General features: G+C 43.8%; 1 protein-coding gene across 2 annotated transcripts; it reads left to right on the top strand.

Moving 5' to 3' along the window:
* The first annotated feature begins 85 nt into the window (after positions 1 to 85).
* LOC148898590 (disabled homolog 2-interacting protein-like) lies at positions 86 to 22,380 on the top strand. Of its 2 annotated transcripts, XM_088993317.1 has the most exons (23): positions 86 to 142; positions 235 to 307; positions 1,558 to 1,676; positions 1,960 to 2,062; positions 3,539 to 3,615; positions 3,698 to 3,792; positions 7,899 to 8,043; positions 8,112 to 8,284; positions 9,266 to 9,537; positions 10,746 to 10,954; positions 11,024 to 11,168; positions 12,658 to 12,802; positions 12,877 to 13,113; positions 14,302 to 14,494; positions 16,231 to 16,460; positions 17,566 to 17,657; positions 17,726 to 18,151; positions 19,444 to 19,685; positions 19,964 to 20,077; positions 20,408 to 20,530; positions 20,605 to 20,684; positions 20,754 to 20,841; positions 21,411 to 22,380. In XM_088993317.1, exons 2-23 carry the CDS (start codon positions 247 to 249, stop codon positions 21,579 to 21,581), a joined length of 3,540 nt encoding a protein of 1,179 aa, XP_088849443.1. In that variant the 5' UTR covers positions 86 to 142; positions 235 to 246; the 3' UTR covers positions 21,582 to 22,380. The 2 variants fall into 2 exon arrangements, with proteins under 2 accessions (XP_088849443.1, XP_088849444.1); XM_088993318.1 differs by lacking the exons at positions 86 to 142; positions 235 to 307; positions 1,558 to 1,676; ... (1 more) ...; positions 3,539 to 3,615; positions 3,698 to 3,792 and adding an exon at positions 5,050 to 5,210 and having other exon boundaries at positions 21,411 to 22,378.
* The last annotated feature ends 380 nt before the right edge of the window (positions 22,381 to 22,760 follow it).

Below are 22,760 nucleotides of genomic sequence, written 5' to 3'. Positions count from 1 at the left end.
TGTGTGTGTGAGAATGTGCTCGCTCGCACAGTGAGAGTAAGAAGAAATAATCTGCTAATGCTCTTAAGGTGCTTAAACCAGCCCAGTTAGCTTGACGGTTGACGCGTTCTTTTTCTTCTCTGACTTGATGAATGATTGACAGGTGTGTCATTTGTCTCTGACATGTGTATACAATACGCATTGTCTTATGTTTATTGGTGTGGTGGAACGTTATGTGTGTATACTGCATATTAGGTTCTTGTTTCCATGGAGACGCTGGTCAAACATCTATCCCGATGTCAATATCTTGGCTGGATGAATGTCATTGGTGAGTTGATTGACTGATCTATTAGCGAGCTAGCTAGCTTTCTATCTATTTGAGTTACTTCTGGTTTGAGTGGACGCTGGTGCGTGTGGCTGCCGCTGCTCACCCACAGAAAAACGTATCCTGTGACTGTAAAGTGACCTTGAGAGTTTTGAAAGGCGTTTAGAAATCAAATGTATTATTATTATTATTATTTGTGTCTATATATTTATTGATTTATGTGTAGGTATTTATTTATTTGTGTCTATTTATTCATCTATATATGTTTATTTATTTCGTTATTTATTTATGGGTGTGTATTTATTTCTTTATTTGTGCCACAAGCGACAATTTGTTCCAAGGCGTTCACTCAACCCTAAATATCTCAAATAGATAGGAAGCTAGCTAATTGCTAGTTAATAGATAGCAAGCTGGGTTAAAAAGATTTATTTAGCGCTTTAACATTAGCTGAAGCTTTATCGACACCCAAGCACAAACAAACAAAAGCCGAACAAATTCGCGAATGGCTCTCGAGGTCAAATTTTCAATTCCCGAATTCATTTTTGAATGGCAGTGAGGTTAAAATTTTAGCCAAAGAAAATAGAAGCTATTTTCATAAAATAGCCAAAGTCGCCATGGTGGGGTGAGGTTCAATTTGGATCGTTCCTACATAGACAACATAGGCTTAGTTATGCTGACGTGGTGATACCAGTGCAAGTTGGGCAATCGGGCCAGTCGTCAGTCAGAAGCTTTCAGTGGAGCCGCAGGGATTAGTCCTCTGCTCCCCCAACCTGAGAGCAGGGACCTATCATAGCAGAGTCCGGCACCGCCATGTCTGGACAGTAGGGATATACTGTATCTATAGGGCCAAGCAACCAGCAAAACATTTAATTTGCTGACGAAGCTTCTTGGATAAGAAGTGAAACGTCCGACACCTTGAAAGAAGTACAGATGACGGCTGAAGAAACCTTTTCATCGATGGACCATTCCTGTATGACAGAGCTTACACAGACGAAATAATAATAATAATAATACATTTCATTTATAAGCGCCCTTCAAAACTCTGGCTATTTTGGCTAATTTTTTTCTCCTTGTTTTTGGGAAACGATAAAACTCGAGATTCTGGATCACTCGTGGTCCTCAACTGAGCTCACTTTCGCCCATGTAGCCATAATGGCGGCAAAATATTATGATTATTATTATTATTTTGGGTGATTGACAATTCACGCCAATCCAGAATGGGCGTCCTGAGAACAATTTTGTTGATCTCGCAGAGCTAAAGAGCGCCTCCATCCATTGGCTGTCATGCGGTCAGAGGGCGGAGCCGGACACCTGGAGCAGGATGTTGTGCATCCTAGCCGACGCTCGCTTGCTCCTGCTGGACGACCTAAAGGTGAAGCCGTCTCATTTCACTTCCTGCTGACCCTTTCATAGTAAAAGTGGCCAACGCTTTATCAGCACCCAAACATGAAAAAAAAACCAAGCCCGAACAAATTCAATTCCCGAATAAATTCGTCAATGGCAATCAATGAGTTAAAATTTATTTATTTATTTATGAGTTTATTTATTTATTTCTCTATTTGTATTTGTTCATTTATTCACTTATTCAGTCCTTCATTTATTTATTGATGTGTTTGTTTATTTATTTAATTTATTATTCATTTATTTCTTTTCAGGTTCATCCTTTGCTGGTCTCCAAGAGGGCGGAGTCTTATACCGTGTGTTTACTAAAGTACCGCCTCCATGTGACCTGGGCACCTTCAAACTCCGCCCACAAAGGTGAAAAACACAGTCACACACACTCGCACCTCCGGCACGCCACAGGCACAATGGACGAGCACTTTGAAGATGCCATCGGTAAGAAGGAGTTTTCATTCTTTGCAGCGTTTGTGCGCGTGAGGGTCGAGTTGTGAGGAGTTGAGAGGCCTGAATTTGGGCAGATTACAATCTTAATCTCGTGTCATGAATTCAGGTCATAATCTGCGCTCAGCAAAGTGAGTGAGTGAGATGAGCGGAGAAGAAAGTCTGCAGAAAACGTTCTGATCGTTCTTGCGCTTGTTTTATTTATACAGCGAAACCTCCGTTTACGACGCCCTTGGTTTACAAACTTTTCGCTTTACGAATGTTACATTTATGCCAATTTTACCTTGTCATACAAACTATTTTTCGCGATACACACGGAGCCGCCACAATGAGTGATGAGTCGTTCGCGAACGAGCCCGTTCTCCTAACAACATAATGGCAGCCGGCTTGTTTTTGTCCTCTATTCCCCGCCCGCAGTCTTCGGTTAAAGCCACGTGATTGGTTAAGAACGCAGCAGTGGGGGATGGGGTTACAGACAGAGAGAGAGTGAGGCCGTTGTCCAAAAAACAAAATGGCGTCTTTGGTTAAAGACACGTGATTGGTCAAGAACCCAGCAGTGTGGGGCGGGGGGTGTTAAACATTAAAGAGACAGGCAGACAGAGAGAGAGAGTGAGAAAAAACACACACACACATCAAAGGGAGATGACAGAGCTTGAAACAAAAAAACAAAAGTGAAATAGTGAAAAAATGGATCGAAAACAGTAAAATTTGGGCCCATTTTAACTTTGATAGCAATAGACTGGAAGGTTAAAATATCACATCAATCAGGCTCCACAAATAAGGCTTTGCAGGCCAGAGAAGGCTTTGCAGGCCTTAACGGTCTGCCACTGATTAAAATGTTGGCAATCATGCACACTTTCTACCCATTGAATACATTTGTGAATGGCAGTGAATGAGTTCATATTTCATTCTATTAGCTATGTCGCTGTATAGCTATCTAGCTAGCTCGCTATCTGACTGGCTGGCTGTTAGCTATATAGCTGCGAATGAAACACCTGAAGATGGAGGACACTGATTCACTGTGGCGACCAATGAAGGTAAAAGCCGAAAGGCTACCTAGCTACCTATCTAATAGCTACCTATGAGCTATCTATTAGCTAGCTAGCTTTCTATCTATTTGAGTTATTTCTGGGTTGAGTGAACGCTGGCGCATGTGGCTGCCGCTGCTCACCCACAGACAAATGTATCCTGTGACTGTAAAGTGACCTTTGAAAGGCGCTTAGAAATGAAATTTATTATTATTGTTTTTGGGGGGGGGGGGTTCAGGAGTTGTGTTAAATGCGTTTGACATTTCAAAGCGCTCTCCAAATGTTGCTTTGCCTTTCAGGCTAACTGAGCGGCTAACTGCCAGGCGCTAGTCAAGCCAACGTGTCTGCTTTGCGCCTTTTCCAGAGCGTCCCGAGAGAAGGCCCCGCCCCCTGAGCATGCTCAGTAGCAGCGCCTTGGACACGCCCACCGCCAAAGTGACGGTCGGAAACTCGTCAAGCCGCTTGTCGGACGCATGTCGGCGATCGGTGTGAGCGGATTTCCATTTTTTTTTTTCCCGCTTAGGCTTTCCTGTCCACCAGATTGAAGAGCTCGCTCGGCAGAAGCAGCTCCCATCGCAAAATCTTTCGCCAGAGCAGCGTCAACACGTATGATGGCAGGTAACGGCTAACGTCAAAAAACAACCAACCGCACGGTGTAGAGCACAGGTTTCAAAGTCAAGGCCCGAGGGCCAAATTTGGCCCGCCGCATCATTTTATTCGGCCCGCGATAGCAAATAAAGCACGTAAAATTCCATGATGCTTGCTAAAGTCCCAAGCTAAATTGATGTGAATATAATAGTAATAATATATTTCATTTGTAAGCGCCTTTCAAAACTCTCAAGGTCACTTTACAGTCACATGATCCGTTTTTCCGTGGGTGAGCAGCGGCAGCCACACGCGCTAGCGTTTACTCAACCCGGAAGTCTGACCCACAACAACAGTCATTATTTTTGACTTCTAATTTGAAAACTACTACTTAGATTAGATCATAATAATAAGAATAATAATACATTTCATTTATAAGCGCCTTTCAAAACTCTCAAGGTCACTTTACAATCAGTTTTTCTGTGGGTGAGCAGCGGCAGCCACACGTGCCAGCATTCACTCAACCCGGAAGTAACCCAAATAAATAGAAAATGAGATAACTAGCTAATAATAATAATGATAATAATAAATTTCTAAGCACCTTTCAAAACTCTCAAGGTCACTTTACAGTCACAGGATAAAGTTTTTCTGTGGGTGAGTACAGTTTATTTATTTCATTATAATACCATAGCACATTTATTATACATCAAATAAGGTCTATTTTGCGTAGTTTTAAGGCTTATTTAGTAGAAAATGATGTTTTCTGGGGACCTGGGAACGGACTATTCTCATTTGAAGGGTTTCCTATGGGAAATTAATGTTTGGGATAAACACTTTTCGCCTTACACACTCTGTCTGGGAACCAATGAAGTTCGTAAGCCAAGGTATCACTGTCCTCAAAATTGTGACGCTATGTTTATGGGACGTTTGTGGAAAAAGGAGGATTTTAGAGCTACGTTGTTGACGCCTTGACGCCATTACAGGTGTAATGTAGGTGTAAAGAGGATCAAATCACCGGTACAGTATGCCATCCAGGTAGGTAGGGAGGTAGGGAATCGAACAGATATGATGATATACGTAGATGTACGTTATACATGGGAAGCGTGCAGAAGAAGAAGAAGAAGAAGAAGAAGAAGAAGAAGATGGCGTCACGGTGTGTCCTTGCGCAGCAGCTGCAGTCTTTCAAAGATGGAGGAGAGGAAGTAGGGCAGCATCCCTGACGGGAGGGGCCGCGGCTGGAGCATCCAGCATCAGTAGCTAGGAAACGCGCAGGCAGGCAGGCAGGGAGACAGACAGATAGACAGACAGACAGATAGACAGACAGGATCACCAGGTTCGTCTTTCCCCCGGACTACTTACTGTTTGCTTTGAGACCAGCACGGATGTATCCACTTCCTCCTCCTCCTTCTTCTCCTCCTCGTCGTCGTCCTCTTCAAGCCACAGAATGCTTTGTGAGTCCTTGTCCCCTTTTGTCCCCTTTTGTCCTCTTTTGTCCTCTTTTGTCCTTTCGGCTCGACACATCATCTGCAGTGCGTGCGTGCGTGCGCGCGCGCGCGTGCATCGAGCGCCGCTGTGGGGTTAGCATGCGGCTAGGCTAACTCCGCTTTTTTTATTCTACCGAAGCGAAGGCGGAAAGTCAACCTGTGCGCCGCTGCTCGCGCGCGCCTCCCAAAGCGTCCTCATCGTGGCCGTGCGTGATAACCGCAAAGCAATATTTCTCTCTCCCCCCCCCCCACCAACAACCCTCTTTCTTCTTGATTAAGGCGACCTTTTGGGAACGCAGCCATTCAACTGAAGTTTTGTTATTCGGGGAAGTCATTTTGTGACCCCCGTCATGTTCATATTCGTTCGGATCAATGGCCTTCAAAGTATCATATACGATTTACCGTGGCGCGAATTTTTTTTTTCTCTTGTAATATTTTACATATTATTTAAAAATAGTTTTGACGTTCTATTCCGTGGGAGTATAGTTGTCATTTTAGATATTTAGCTCCAATCGCATTTATATTTCCTGTAAGTACGTCGTCCCCATTTTGTTCGACGTACACGTTCGCTTTTAAGCTAACTCGACAGAATTAGCCGACACGGATTTAAAGAAAACAAAAAATTGGGTCACTTTAACTTCCCGTCAATTCGAGTTTCATATTTATTCTCACGGCGAGCCTTTTTTTTTTTTTTAATCATGGGTGAGAAAGCTTTTTCAGCACTTTCTTCACCAATCAGGTAACGTCACTTTTGACTGTCACAAACAACGAGGCCACAGTTCGGTTCCCCAAAATAACATTTCGTTCCAAATGTCGACTTTGATTTTCCATTTTTAAAGTCGTGCGAGGCAAACACGAATTGAACATTTCGCGTGATGACGTCATTTCGTGTAAGGTTTTTGTATTTTCTCGTCGAAAGCAATTATTACAAGTAAAGTGTAGTGGAGAGCTTGTTAAAAAAAGACCTCTACAGTATTTGTGTTTTGATATTTCGCCCTCTACAACAGTTAATAATAATAATAATAATCCATTTCATTTCTAAGCGCCTTTCAAAACTCTCAAGGTCACTTTTCCCAATTAAATTCCCCCATAAAATGTAAAATATTGGCAAAGTGTCAAGAAATGTTACTTGTCCTTTAAGTCAGTGCTCCCCAACCTTTTTTTTTTGCGCCACGGACCGGTTTAATGTGCAGACAATATTTTCACGCACCGGCGGATAAATACAACAAAATAAAAGGATACGACATGCATGGAAACTGTTTTTTCTTTCTTTTAAAGGACAACCGACGTCACTTATTTATTTTTTAACTGACACCAGAAAAACGTTTTATAGCATCTTAAATAGCCAAAACATGCAGTATGATATTTTGAGTCAAATGCAAAACACCAATAAAAATCACTTCAAGTGTCCAAAAGCTGCCAAAAATGGAGCTGCGAATTGGGCATTTTCAGAAAGTCCCGCCCCCAGTTCGTGACGTCACGCCTAGACGTCTTGCATTGCTGGAGAATCAAAACAATGGTTTCAGATTGGGAGAATATGCTTTCTTGTTGCACATCCAGTTATGAATATGATTCAAATAGTTCTGAAGAGGAAAGCATACATGTTTGCAATCGATGAAAGAAGTCCTTCCGTGCTATTTTGAGGCAACATTAGGGGAAATGTATCACCAAAAAAGAGGCACAAAATGGTGACCAAGTTTCTGTGAGGAGCTTGGTCGCCTTCTTTTGGCTCTTTTTGGTGCAACACGAGGTTTTCAGACCAAACAAGCATGGACGTGATGGAAGGACTGCTACAATGTGTTCTTTTTTTCGGTCAGGGGCGTTCCTTCAGTGACGTCACGTACGGACTCGTCACCAACTCAAAAACAAGACTTCCTGAATATTCAGCGCGAGTCTTAAAATGTAAAATATAGCTATATGCCGTGGAATCTTTGTAAAATACGCTCAGTAGAAGTCATTTGAAGCCATTTTACAAATCATGGACGCAACTTGTCCGGAGACGTCGGTTGTCCTTTAAATATAATAATAAACGTGAATCCATTGTGTATTTATATATGTGAGAAAGCGCCTACAAGGGCTCATTTTTCAAGATGGTGAAAGAAGAAGGCTACGTTCCTCATCAAGTATTTAATGCTGAGGAAACCAGACACTCCATTCCATCAAGCCATTACCGACCAGCACAAATAAATGACTTTGTTGTACTGTACAGTTTACAGTACAGTTTATTTCTTTAATCATAATACTATAGCATTTATTATACATAAAATAAGGTATATTTTGTGTAGTTTTAAGGCTTAGAAAATTAGAAAATGATGTTTTATGGGGACCTGGGAACGGATTATTCTCATTTTAATGGTTTCCTATGGGGAATTAATTTTTGGGATACACACTTTTCGCCTTACACACTGTCTGGGAACCAATTAAGTTCGTAAGCTGTAATTCCTTAATTAAAAAAAATCCTTTCTACTTTGCAACAATGTTTTTTCTTTGGGGGTGATTCGTCGTCTTATTATGTTCAAGTTGTGAAAAATGGGGCAGGCAACTTTTCCGAGTTGTCTGCCCTGATGTCCGCTAACTTTTTCTCATGAATTTCAGACACTGCATATACGTTTGCTTAAAAACTAAAAGGCAGATGCTATTTGTCTTGTGTCCAAGGCGTGTGATGCGTCGGCTGCACTGCGCTAGCCAGGAGTCAGTGTTAAGCGACGGGGGCGTGGCCTCTCTGGAGCTGAAAATGGACCAATCGGTGATCATCAAACCCGTTCACTCGTCGCTACTGGGCCAGGACTACTGCTTTGAGGTCAGAGACGTTTCGGGCGTCGGCGCTTTGGCCGTCTTTCAACGTCCGTCTTTGCCGCCGATTGGCAGGTGACCACCTCCGCCGGGACCAAATGCTTCTCGTGTCGCTCGGCGGCCGAACGGGACAAGTGGATGGAGAACTTGCGGCGAGCCGTGCAGCCCAACAAAGACAACAGTCGACGGGTGGAGAACCTGCTGACGCTGTGGGTCATCGAAGCCAAGGACCTGCCCGCCAAGAAGAGGTGCATTCATTCAGATGATTGACTTTGGATTTGCCTTTTCTCGTCTCGCGGAGGAGACATTTACATTTCAAAGCAGCAAGGTGATAAAAGGAAAGGAAGAAGTAGAAAAACAAAATACAGGAGCTGCTGTGAAGGCAGCCACTCTTGCGGCGCCGTCTTGAAGTCAAAACAACAACAACAAAAAAACGCAATTAAAAAAATATGACAAAACATAAAAGCTAGCTAGATAGCTATCTAGCTAGCTAACTATTAGCTATCTATTGACTCGCTTTCTATTATTTGAGTTACTTCCGGGTTGAGTGAATGCTGGCGCACGTGGCTGCCGCTGCTCACCCACAAAAAAAAATGGATCCTGTGACCTTAAGAGTTTTGAAAGGCGCTGAGAAATGAAATTTATTATTACGATGATTATTATTATTATGAGGTAGTTAGCTAGTTTTCTATCTATTTGCGTTACTTCCGGGTTGAGTGAATGCTGGCGCGTGTGGCTGCCACTGCTCACCCGCAGAAAAACTGATTGTAATTGAGTGACCTTGAGAGTTTTGAAGGCGCTCATAAATGAAATGGATTATTATAAAAGGCCTCTTTGTCATATGAAGCAGTTCTCGATGAAATGGGAGAGGATCTCAGCGTCCTTTTCACCAGTGGATCAGGGTGGATCCACCATGGCGGAATGTGCATGTTTGCTACAAGCTAAATGTTGAAAGCAAACGCGAAGCTGTTGCATCCATTGACGAAAAAGAGACCGTGTGACATCTCCTGTCCCACGTAAATCCGCTTCGATTCCAAGCCGCGACCGTTCAACATAACGCATGGCCGCTCTGCGCTGACGCTCACGATCGCCCCAGAGCTGTCCAGCCATGACGTTCAAATGGACATTGCTCCCAAATCAAAAACAATGCTGGCGTTTTCGCGTCCTCTTTGATGAATGTCGTGGGTCTTCTTCTTCTTCTTCTTCTTCTACTCCTGTTTTGCGCGCAGGTACTTTTGCGAACTGTGCTTGGACGACAGCCTGTACGCTCGCACGTCGTGCAAGATGAAAAGCGACAACATCTTTTGGGGCGAGCGCTTCGACTTCAGCAGCCTGCCGTGCGTCAGCGCCATGACGCTGCACATCTACAAAGATACGGAGAGGAAACGCAAGAAGGACAAGAGCAGCTACGTGGGCCTGGTCAATATCCCCGTCGTCACGGTAACGGGCAGACAACTGCTGGAGAAATGGTACACGGTCAGCATGCCCAGCACCATCAGAGGTCAGTGGCATCTTAGCCGGAATGCTAACGCTATCCTCGCATTAATAGCCATCCATTGGCTTCATTATTCATATGATTATTTTGATTGCACTCTCCACTGTAGTAGTGCCTTATCACGTGGCGTGCCTTACGTTTGAGTTATATTCTTTCATTTGTAGTTTGTTTCTTGCCTTAAACTGCTCTTGTTATCAATTTTGCTCATGTGCTAGCTAGATAGCTATATGCTATGCATTTGCTATCTATTAGCTAGAGCTGGCTGGCTAGCTAGCTATCTATTAGTTGTCTAGCTACATGGCGAGCTGCCTGACTAGCTATCTATTAGATATCTGGCTAGCTGGCTGGCTATCTAGCTAGCTATCCATTAGCTAGCTGGCTATTGAGGCGATTTCATTTGTAGTGTTTTCTTCTTGACTTAAACTGCCGTTGTTATCAATTTTGTTTATATGCTACCTGGCTAACTATTGGCTATGTATTAACCACGTGCCTAGATGGGTGGCGATTGAGCTAGCTATCCATTAGCTGGCTGGCTATTTGACTAGCTGTCTGGCTAGCTATCTATTAGGTATCTGGCTAGCTGGCTGGCTATCTAGCTAGCCATCTAGATAGCTATCCATTAGCCAGCTGGCTATCTAGGCTAGTTTATTTGTAGTGTTGTCTTAAACTGCTGTTGTTATCAATTTTGCTCATATGCTACCTAGCTAGATATTTGCTATCTATTAGCTATCTGGCTAGCTGGGTGGCTATCTCTCTAGCTATCTATAAGCTGTCAGGCTATCTAGCTAGCTGTCTGGCTAGCTATCTATTAGCTATGTATTCGCTAGCTAGCTAGTTTTCTTTCTATTTGAGATCCACCCGGGTTGAGTGAACGCTCGTCGAACGGTGACTGTTAAGTGACCTTGAGAGTTTTTGAAAGGGGCTTATAAGTGACATTTAGTATGATGATTATTATGATGATGAAGATGATTATTATTATTATTATTATTATGAGTTTCAAAAACTTTCAAGGTCAATTTACAGTCACTGTTAGAGGTTTTTCTGCGGGTGAGCAGCGGCAGCCACACGTGCGAGCGTTCACTCAACCTGGATGTATCTCAAATAGAAAGAAAGCTAGCTAGCTAGCTAGATAGCCTGACAGCTTATAGCTAGCTAGCGTTATAGCTAGCTAGATAGGCACCCAGCGAGCAAGATTTTGTCCCGTTGCCGCGCAGGCAAGTCGAGCGTCGCGACGGTGCGCGTGAAGGCGCGCTACCAAAGCGTGGTGATCCTTCCCATGGAGCAGTACAAAGAGTTTGCCGAGTTCATCTCGGCCAATTACCTGCTGCTCTGCAACACTTTGGAAGCTTCCATCGGCCTGCGAGCCAAAGAGGAAGTGGCGGCCGCCTTGGTTCACATCCTCCACAGCACCGGCAAGGCCAAGGTACCTAACGGTGCCGCCCTCCGTTTTTAGGCGTCCATTTTGACCTCCCCGCCCTCCCGCTGCTCGCAGGACTTCCTGACGGACTTGATGATGTCGGAGGTGGACCGTTACCGTGACAACGATCAGCTGATCTTCCGAGAGAACACCCTGGCCACGAAAAGCATTGAGGAGTATTTGAAGCTGATCGGACAAAAGTACCTGCAGGACGCTCTGGGTACGCCGCATTAGCGCCGCGTTAGCTTCATGAAGCGCTCGGCGTCCTTTTTGACTCTCAATTAAAATTACAATTAAAATATAACAACAATGACAATAATGATCATAATAATAATACACATACAATTACAAATAATAAAAATAATAACAATAAAAATAATACAAAATAACAATAATAATAATAATAAAATAAAAATAATAACAATCATAATAATAAAAGTACAACTAATAAAAATAATAATAATACAATTAAACGAATAAAAATAACAATAATACATTTCGTTTATAGGCTCCTTTCAAAACCCTCAAGGTCACTTTACAGTACAGGTGAGCAGCGGCAGCCGCACGCGCCAGCGTTAACTCAACCCGGAAGTAACTGAAAGAGATAGAAAGCGAGCTAGCTAGCTAATAGCTAAATAGCTATCCAGCTAGATAGATGGGTAGCGAGATAGCTAGCCAGCCAGCTAGATAGCTAGCCAGCTAAATAACTATATAGCTAATAGATAGCAAGCAAGATACCTAGCCAGTCAGCTAGATAGCTAGCTGGATAGCTAGATAAATAAAAAGAAGTGAAGAGAGGAAAAACGAAATAATAAAGTCAAGAGAAGAGGCAAAAAAAAGCGTAAAGTAAATTCATCCAAAGGGCGAAAAGAAAGAAAAAAAGGCACATTTGAACAGCATGGCACCTCCAGTACACGACAGGGCGTGTAGTAAATCACACCACAGTTTTTTACAGTGGCAGCTGTGGATTGATTCAGATGTGAAATATGCAAAGAAAGGCGAAATTAGGAAGGGAGCAAATACGCAGATTGTCTTCTAGGTGGCACTTTTGCTTTCAAGATGAAGTTGATTTATTTTTAAGACATTTCATACATATACAATGATACCTTGGTTTACCAAGCCCTTGGCTTACGAACTTTTCAGTTTACAAACGTTAAACTGATGAACATTTTACCTTGGCATACAAACTATTTTTCAGGATACACACCGAGCTGCCACAATGAGTGATGTGTCGTTGGCGAACGAGCCCGTTCTCCTTACAAGAAAATGGCAGCCGACTCATTTTTGTCCTCTATTCCCCGCCCCCAGTCTTTCGTTAAAGCCACGTGATTGGTCAAGAACGCAGCAGTAAGGAGATGTGGTTTAAACATTAAAGAGACAGGCAGACGACAAAATGGATTTCAATGGATTTCAAGAAGGCCATTTATTAGACATAAAACAAGGTATATTTTGTGTAGTTTTAAGGCTTCGAAAATTAGAAAGTAGAAAATGATGTTTTATGGGGATCTGGGAACGGATTGGTCTCATTTTAATGGTTTCCTATGGGAATTTTCATTTTTGGGATGCACACTTTGCGCCTTACACACTCTGTCTGGGAACCAATTAAGTTCGTAAGCCAAGGTATCACTGTATGTTTCTATTCAAACCAAGAGAAGAATCTGGAGGAGCTCAAAAACATCACAAGTGCTTCACGAAGCTTCGTTTTTCAGGCGAGTTCATCAAAGCCCTCTACGAATCCGACGAGAACTGCGAGGTGGACCCGTCTCGCTGCGCCAACTCAGACCTGGCGGAGCATCAAGCTAACCTCAGGATGTGCTGCGAACTGGCGTTCTGCAAGATCCTCGACTCCTACAGGTGTCGCAAACGCAACCACAAGGTCGAGGAAAGCGCGTGAAGGTCATCCATATGACAATGGCGTGCGTGTGCAGGGTGTTTCCTCGTGAGCTGAAAGAGGTTTTCGCATCATGGCGTCAAGAATGCAGCAACCGCGGGAGGCCGGATATCAGCGAACGCCTGATCAGCGCCTCGCTCTTCCTGCGCTTCCTGTGCCCGGCGGTGATGTCACCGTCGCTGTTTGACCTGACGCAAGGATACCCGGACGAGCGCACGGCTCGCACGCTAACCCTCATCGCTAAAGTCATTCAAACGCTAGCTAACTTTAGCAAGTGAGTCCATCCCGCCGCCCCGTTTGCCACCATGATGGTTTTCTCCAGTGTCTGAAACTCATCACAAAAAGTTAGCGGACACCCAGGCAGACAACTCTGAAAAGTTGCCTGCCCGGCCATAAAGTTGCCTGCCCCATTTTTCACAACTTGAAACACAATCAGACGACATTGTTGCAAAGTATAAAGGATTTTTTTTAAATTAAGGAAGTACAGTCATACCTCGGTTTTCGACCATCATCCCTTTCAGAAACCTCTTCAAAAACCGAAACAGCACTTTCCATTAAAATCAATGTAAAAAATCTTAATCCGTTCAAAGTCGACAAAACAACTTTTAAACTATCAATTGGATAAAAACTTAATAATAGAGCAGGTCATGTGTAAAATTTTCACCAATGTTCTTTCTGCCACGGGGCGTGTTGGCACCAACCCCAGCTGTCTTTGGGCAAACACAGGGCACACTAGCTTTTCAAGCCATCCTCTGCTTGCTTTAAAATCAAACTATTCAGGAGATCTTAACCAAATATGTCGGAATTTTCGCCAAAAAATAAAACAACAACAATATTAATGCGTCGGTCACAATGAGGAAGACGTGACATATCAGGAAGTGGAGGGTAGTCGAGTGATGCATTCAGATGCACTCAGTTTGGTTGAGAACCAAATTCCGGTTGTATACCGGGGCATAAAAAAAAATGACATTTTTGCTTGAAAACCGAATGGGATGAGAACTGAGACGTTTGACTGTACCGAGCACAAATGCTCCCTTGCTTAATTGATGCTAAATATCCCTTGCTGAAGATTTTGCTCCAGTTGTCGTTTGTCGTCATGATGCACAATGCAATGTTTGCGTTGCGTTGTCTGCTAAAAGCCACGTGACTCCTCTTTCTAAGCACCTTTCAAAACTTTCAAGTACGCCAATCAGAAGCCTGTTTTGTGCTTCGGACTATACCGTGACTGTAAAGTATACTTGAGAGTTTTGAAAGGCGCTCAGAAAGAGGAGTCCATGTGGCTCGTAGCAAGCAATTTGCTTTATTGAATAAGACAAACGTTTGATTTGAAACAAATCTTTTTGTTCTTGAAGAAGTTGTCTGCTACCCAGGCCGAGACGTTTTGAAAGTTGTACGGCCCGGGCCTCCGGGCAGACGTTATTTCAAACACTGCTTTTACGCCCTGTTTTTTTTTCTTTTTCAGATTTGGCACCAAAGAAGAGTACATGCTCTTCATGAACGATTTTGTGGAGCGCCAGTGGAGCAGCATGCAGCGATTCTTGCAGGAGATCTCCAACCCCGATGGACTCAACCACACCGGCGCCGGTTTCGACGGATACGTCGACCTTGGACGGGAGCTCTCCTGCCTGCACACTTTGCTGGCTGAGCTGGATCAGGTGACCCCCCGCGCTTGCGATACCCTTTTGACGGCACAAACGGGACCTTTTGTTACGGTGGACGCATACTTTTTTTAAGGACAACCGACACTTGCGGACAATATATATGCCTCCATAATTTGTAAAATGACTTCTACTGAGCGCATTTGACAAAGATTCCAGCTCATATAGCGATATTTTACCTTTTAAGACTCCCGCGGAATATTTTGTAAGTCTTATATTCGACTTACAGTAAAGTCTCGTTATATCGATATCGGATATATCGATAGTCCCGGTTATATCGATACTATTTTTATGCACGCACGGAGAAAATTACATGCAAACAGGGTTGGATATATCGATAGTCCCGGTTATATCGATATTTTTTCGGACTCCCTTGAATATCGATATAATGAGACTTTACTGTATTTTCGACGATGCCTGACGTGACGTCACTGAAGGAACGCCCCTGACTGAGAAAGCGACACACAATGCATTTTGGGTACTTTTTTTGTCTGAAAACACAGTGTTGATGGTGGAATTAGAAGGAAAACTACATCGATAACGCGATGGTGAATTGTTGTGTGTTGCACCAAGACTACTACAGTATTGGATACTATCTGACACAAATTCCCAGCGGACAAATCAGCCCATTTCCAACGGAGCTTGTGCGCCATCTTGTGCGTTTTCTGGGCACTACATTGGAGTCCAGACGGCTCGAATTGATACGGAAGGACTTCTTGAATCGATGGCAAACATTTATGCTTTCCTCTTCAGAAAGAACTATTTGAATCATATTCATAAGTGGATGAGTAACAAGAAAGCATCTTTTCCGAGGCTATTGTTTTGATTCTGGAGCAAGGCAGTTTGTGAAGGGGGTGGGACTTGCTCAATCTGGCCAGTTCTGGGCTCATTTTTTGGCAGTTTTGGGACGCTTGAAGTCATTTTTATTAGTGTTTTGCATTGGACTAAAAATATCATCCTGCGTGTTTTGGGTATTTTTAATGCTATAAAACTTTTTCCGATGTCAGTTAGGAAACAAAAAAAAATGGTGTCGGTTGTCCTTTAACTCATCCACTGCCAGATACGTGCAAAAATGTGTTCACTCTCATGCCAGGGTTTTTGTCATTGTAACTCAAATTCCAGGACCCACAGAATATTGAGTTTTAGGACTAAATTCATTAAATTCATAATGCAGCGTAAAAAACCTTATACGCTCTTCTTTGATCAGAAAAAAATAGTTAATTCCTAAATGATATGGGTCTGGAGTTATATGAGCTTGAAATGGGGGCACATGTCCAAAATACAATGCAATACATGCACGTACATATTGGTTGATATCGCGCTTTAACAACAGTTGAAGCTGCAACAAAGCGCTAACGTGGACAAACAGGAAATGCAGCCCCCTTGTGGAAGAAAATTAAAAAAAAAAACATTAGCAGAGGTCATGGCCAGCGCTTTATCGGCACCGAAGCATGAAAAAACCAAAACCGGAACAAATTCGGAAATGGCGCTCGACGTCATATTTTCAATACCTGAACAGATTTGTGAATGGCAGTGAATGAGTTAATTTGTGTGCAGCATAAGCACAAAATGTTTACTTTGACCCCATTGGTCACAAACTGAGTCAGGTGACCCGCTTGACACATTATGATACATACGGCAAAGGTCGGGGGGGGTCATTGAACTTTTTTTTCACACAGTCAGTTGACAGGTCATCAAATAGTCCGTGTGTCCATCTTTCACTCTGTCCTCAGTCATGTCTGTCCAAGCTCAGTCCACTTCCTCGGATTCTACGAGACGTCTCAGCGGCTTTGGTCAACCCCGGGGGCGGGGCTTATCCCGGGAAAGCCTCGGCCTCTTCGCCGGAGCTTCAGCGGCACGTTGCGTCGCCGCCGCCGCCGCCGTTGTCGCCGCCCCTTTCGCCTCCTCTGGCGGCCTGCAATCCCTCGCTTGGCCAGCAGTGCGGCGTTGGAATGGATGGCGGGTCAGTCTGGACAGTCGGGCATCGGCAAAAAACAACCTCCAATCTCACTGCAGATTGTTTGACACGCCTAACACGCGATTATGATGATTAGGATGATGATTATTATGATTATAATTGTTATGATGATTACTATTATTATTGTTATTGTTATTATGATGATTATGATTATTAATTTTAGTATTACTATTATGGTGATTATGATTATGATGATGAGGATTATTATTATTATTATGATTATTATTATTATTACTATTATTACTATTCTAATTATGATTCTCATTATTATTGTTATTCGTATGATTATTATTACTCTTATTGTTATTATTATGATGATTATGATTTTTAATTTTACTAATACTATTATGGTGATTATGATGATGATGATGATTATTATTATTACTATTATCATGATTATTATTATTATTATTCTAATTATTATTATTATTATTATTGTTATTACTCTTATTATTCTTCTAATTATTATTATTATTATTATTATTGTTATTACTCTTATTATTCTTCTTCGTATTATTATTATTCAAATTATTATGAATCTTAATTTTTATTATTATTCTTAGTAGTATGATTATTATTATTCCTATCATTATTATTATTACTATTATTATTATAATGATTATTATGACGATGATTATTATTATTAAAAGAAAACAAACAACAAAAAAAACCCACAAAAATGAGGCTCACTTGCTGACGGCAGCATACTCGGGCGCCATCTTGGACTTCGAATATGATTATTATTATTGTAATTTTTCAAATCAATCCTCGTCTTGATAGATGTCAATCAGACGATGATGTCATCGTTGGCGGCAAACATCTCCATAAAATGTAGAGTCGAGTTTCATTTTCCCAAAAGATTTCTAGCTCCTCCCACAAACGCTCCTTTGGCAGATATAAAAAGCCAAAAACGCCATTTTTGTCCAAAGCGTCACCCGGAATCAATCAATTTTTGTCACAGTTTGCGACCTTGGAACAAACACAACAACAACAACAACAACAACAACAAAAATACTCGCAGATCAGCGTCAGTATGTGATGAGCTGTCACTCAAGCTTGACAGCTACGAACTCACTGACATTTGTCGCAGGCCGGTGGACTTTACCAGGCTTCCGTCACCCACGCCCGAAAATAAAGATTTATTCTTCGTCACAAAAGGTTCCAGCCTTCAGCCGGCATCAGGTGAGCCTTCGCCGTTCACCCGTGGTCTACGACGGAAGCCCCGTGACCTTTGAACTCTCATCCCGTAGGCCCGCGAGGCTCTCCGGCACCGAGCTCCTCCTACTCGGAGCCCAACGACGACGCGACGTTCGGGAGGGCGGGGCCGCAAATGAGCGCGGAAGGGCGGAGCCCGTCTCCGGTCGACCTGCGCGACTCCTCCCCCGGCGACGCTCTGGACGACAGCCAATGGCAGCGGAGGGCGGGGCTTCTGCCGCTGTCATTCCAGAACCCCGTTTATCACATGTCGTCGCGACAGCCCCCCGGGGCCGAGGCCACGCCCCCCGAGGGCTCGGCCGCTTCGCAGGGCGGGGACGAGCGCGGATCGGCCGCCGCCCCCAAACCCGCCTTCCTCACCCAGATGCAAGTGGGCGTGGCCGGCGGGGGGGAGAGGGCCATGTCGAGCGGCAGCAGCGGCGAAGAGCAGAACAGACGAGCGCTTTCGGAAAACATCACAAGTAACTTTTTCTTTTCTTCTCCGGTGACAACTCGGCTTCCGAACGCCTTGGCCAACCAACTTTTCGGCTCACCGACGTTAAATTCACAGAAAAACTTTACCCCGTGACTGTAAAGTGACCTTGAGAGTTTTGAAAGGCGCTCACAAATCAAATGTATTCTTTAAGCGTCATTCATCATGTGGAGGCTGCCACTTGTGACGATAAAGCTTCGAAGGAATCATTCTCAAGATGGCCACTCCATTCCATCAAGCCATCAACCACCGTCACAAAGGGCAATAAAACCACTTTATTATACAGTACCGTTTATTTCTTTCATTACAATACCATAGCACATTTATTATACATAAAATACAAGGTATCACCGTACACTGATACCTTGGCTCACAAACTTAGTTGGTTCCCAGACAGTGTGTAAGGCGAAAAGTGTGTATCCCAAAAATTAATTCCTCATAGGAAACCATTCAAATGACAATAATCCGTTCCCAGGTCCTCATAAAAAAATTCTACTTTCTAATTTTCTAAGCCTTAAAATACCAAGAAAATAGACCTTATTTTATGTATAATAACTTCGCTATGGTATTATAACTCAAGAAATAAACTCTACTGTATAATCAAGGGGTTTTATTGACCTTTGTGACGGTCGTTGATGGCTTGATGAAAAGGAGTGAATGGTTTCATCAGAATTAAACACTTGATGAGGAACGTAGCCTTCTTCTTTCACCATCTTGTAGGTACTTTCTCGGCCATCATTTTACCTTGTTCCTCATCAATTGTGTTCTATTTAGCTGGGTTGATAGCTTTTTGCATCAAGTGTACAGACGGCTTGTGGAGCCTGATGGATGGGAGATTTTAACCTTATCAAAGTTGAAACGAGTCTAAATGTCACTGTCTTCTATCCATTTTCTCATTCTCTCTCTGTCGTCTGCCTGTCTCTTTCATGTTTAACGGCCTCACTCTCACTCTGTCTGTTAACCCCACCCCTTAGTGCTGCGTTCTTGACCAATCACGGGGGCGGGGAATAGAGGACCAAAACGAGTCGGGCGCCATTTTCTTGTTAGGAGAACGGGCTCGTTGGCCAACGACACATCACTCATTGTGGCAGCTCCGTGTGTATCCCGAAAAATAGTTGGTATGCATATAAGGTAAAATGTTAATAAATGTAACGCTCGTCAACCGAAAAGTTCGTAAGCCAAGGGCTTCGTAAAGCGAGGTATCACTGTACTTCATTTGGGGCGCAAAAAACGCACTTTCCCCCTCATCTGTGATGTCACTAAAACCCAATCTCGATCCAGGTGGCGCCGCGCCGCCTCGTCAAAGCAGTACAGGCCCTCAGCGTCGCATCGACCAACCGCCGCCGCCCACTACGGCGCCCCCGCGGGGCCGCACGCCGCCTAGCATGCTCCCTCCTCGCCCCGCCTCCGGAAGCATGATGTCATCCAGTCCCGATTGGCCGAGCAGCGGACACTCGCGACTGCGCCAGGCCTCGTCCTCGTCCAAAGGGGACAGTCCGGAAAAACTGCGGACCGCCAACAAGGTCCGTTTCCGTGGCGACCTCCGGTGGGAGGGGCACGCTATGCGATCTATTCGCTAGCTATGAGCTATATATTCACTATCTAGCTAGCTTGCTTTCTATTTCAGTTACTTCAGGGTTGAGTGAACGCTGGCGCGTGTGGCTGCCGCTGCTCACCCACAGAAAAAAAACCGTACGTGACTGTAAAGTGACCTTGAGAGTTTTGAAAGGTGCTTAGAAATGAAATGTATTCTTCTTATGATTAATATGATGTGGTGACGCCTTCTGGTGCGTTTCTCCAGGCGCCGTCTCCATGCGCGTTGGACCGGACGGCCGCTTGGCTTCTCAACATGAACTCCGCCTCTTCTTACGCTGAGGCGGACGACGATCGCCATGACGACGCCTTAATTGACAAGGTAAACGGTCACGCCCCCTAAATTTGACCCCACCCCCTTTTTCTTCCTCCATTTTTTTATAATAATCATAAACTTCATTTATAAGCGCCTTTCAAAACTCTCAAGGACACTTTACAGTCACGGGATATTTTTTCTGCGGGTGAGCAGCGGCAGCCACACGCGCCGGCGTTTACTCAACCGGGAAATAACTGAAATAGATAGAAATCTAGCTAATAGATACAGTAATAATAATAATAATAATACGTTTCCTTTGTAAGCGCCTTTCAAGACTCTCTGAAAGGACACTTTCCAGTCATTTTCGCCTTTTCATCTCCATTTTTGGACCTGCAGTACCAGCAGGACATCGCGTTGCTGCAGGAGAAACTTCGCGTGGCGGCTCTGCGGCAGGAGGAATGCGAGGCCCGCCTCCTGGTTCAGGACCAGCAGAACCAGCGCCTCCTGCAGGAGTACCAAGTCGGTGCACTGCACCTCCATTCCCCCCCCCCGCCCCCCACTGAATCCAAATTTTGCCGATTTCTGCCCGTCAGGCCCGACTGGAAGATACCGAAAGTCGACTGAGGAGGCTGCAGGACGACAAAGATCTCCAGATGAACAGCATCATCAGCAGGTTTGCGCGTGTCACTTCCTGGATGTGCGTCGTGGTGACAAGTAACGCCCTTTGACCCCTCCCGAGCAGGTTAATGGCGGTCGAAGAGGAGTTGAAAAAAGACCATTCGGATATGCAGGCTGTGGTTGACTCCAAACAAAAGATCATTGAGGCGCAGGTGTGGATTTTTTAAATGTATTTTTTTTTTAACGTAAGGGCGAGCAAATGCGGTCTCATTTACAACTCGTTTGCAATTGAACTCATTCACGAGCAAACCACGTGCAAAAATGCATCCACTCCAGTGCCAGGGTTTTTGTCATTGTCACTTGAATTCCAGAGACCCACACAATATGAACTTTTAGGACTACATAAATATTTAGTACACAGTTAGAAACTTGAGACGCTCTGCTTTTATACGTAAATATTCCATCCAACGTTACAAACCTAACTAAAAAAATAAGTTAATTCCCAAGTTATGTGGCTTTGGAGTTATCTGAGCTTGAAATGGGGGCGGATTTACAAAATACAATACATATTGAATTATATAGCACTTTAAGCACAGCTGAAGCTGTAACATGGACCAAATGCTTACCCCCTCGTGGAAGGGAAAAACTTTCCCAGAGGTCTGACCAGCGCTTTATCGAATAAATTCAGAAATGGCAGTTAATGAGATAAATGACCGTTTCTAATCATTTGATCAATTTCAGAACTGTTTTTTTTTTGGGGGGGGGGGTTTCTCTCTTTCAGGAGAAAAGGATAGCAAATCTGGACGCTACCAACAGTCGCCTGATGGCGGCGCTGGCTCAGCTGAAGGAACGCTACGGCGTGACTTCGCAGCGGAACGGCCTGTCGCCTAGCAACACGTCATCCCTGCAGATCACGGAAAACGGCGAGTTCCGCAATTCGGGTAATTGTTGAGCCCTCAGGCTCAACGGTATACTGGTAACGGGCGGTGTGTGTATAGAATGGTTCCCATAGCAACACGCGCCCACCTCCACTTTTGATGAACTTTAACGTCTGACATTTCCACCCGTCGAGGACGCGACGGAATTTGTTTTCAACGCATGGCCACACCCATCGCATCCGTGATTCCAAACGTTTGATTTTGAAAAGACCCAACATTATTTTGAAATTCTATGGAAAATCTGTTCTTTTAAGAGCCTGAACGTCAAGCGACTGTCGTGGGAAATTTAGCAGACTTTGTGTTCGTCTTTGTAAAGCTTTTCGTTGTGGCATTCTGAGAGTCGAATAAAGTAAACCCGCTTTCATCAGTGCCCCGCCCCCCAAATCTGAGGCCATAAAAAAAAAAAATTGCCTGCGAGGATTTTATTCAAAGTGTCGAAGCGAAAGACTCGGGATTAGCCATGTGGCCGTGATCCAATACCCGCGGTCCCGCCCTAGGAACCAGCCTGTAAAGGTTGGCGGTTCGAATCCCTGTTTGAGTCGCCACAGGCGTACGGGGGTCGCTCTCCATATTTCCCGAAGCTGGAAGACGAAAAGGGATTACAGTGATACCTTGGTTTACAAACTTAATTGGTTCCCAGACAGAGTGTGTAAGGCCAAAAGTGTCAATCCCAAAAATTAATTTCCCATAGGAAACCATCAAAATGAGAAAAATCCGTTCCCAGGTCCCCATAAAACATCATTTTCTACACCTTAAAACGACACAAAATATACCTCATTTTATGTATAATAAATGCGCTATGGTATATAACTAAAGAAATAAACTGTTTGACCTTTGTGATGGTCGTCGACGGCTTGATGGAATAGAGTGTCCGCTTTCATCAGCATGAAACACTTGATGAGGAACGTAGCCTTCTTCTTTCACCATCTCGAGGAATGATCTCTCGTAGGTGCTTTCTCTGCCATCATTTTAGTACCGCTTATTCCGATACTATTTCTATGAACACAGGGAGAAAATGACATGCGCGCAGGGTCGGATATATCGATAGTCCCGGTTAAATCGATATTTTTTCCGACTCTCGAGAATATCGATATAACGAGACTTTACTGTAGTTCATAAGCCAAGGTATTGTAGCCATTGAGGAAGGAGCACACACACGACTGAACGTAGCCATGTCTTTATTCCAATGGCTA

This window comes from Hippocampus bargibanti, linkage group LG04 (genome assembly GCF_051943395.1).
Source record: "Hippocampus bargibanti isolate YZ-2025 linkage group LG04, ASM5194339v1, whole genome shotgun sequence".
NCBI classification, from domain to species: Eukaryota; Metazoa; Chordata; class Actinopteri; order Syngnathiformes; family Syngnathidae; genus Hippocampus; species Hippocampus bargibanti.
This window is presented reverse-complemented; position numbering and strand designations above follow the sequence as displayed.

What these genes read in the sequence shown, in the direction of transcription:
- LOC148898590 (XM_088993317.1), top strand. Translation starts at nt 247, where the DNA reads ATGGAGACGCTGGTCAAACATCTATCCCGATGTCAATATCTTGGCTGG. An exon ending in TTCAAACTCCGCCCACAAAG is followed by an intron (nt 2,063 to 3,538) that starts GTGAAAAACACA and finishes CGCCTTTTCCAG; the next exon opens with AGCGTCCCGAGAGAAGGCCC. An exon ending in GACCTGCCCGCCAAGAAGAG is followed by an intron (nt 8,285 to 9,265) that starts GTGCATTCATTC and finishes TTTTGCGCGCAG; the next exon opens with GTACTTTTGCGAACTGTGCT.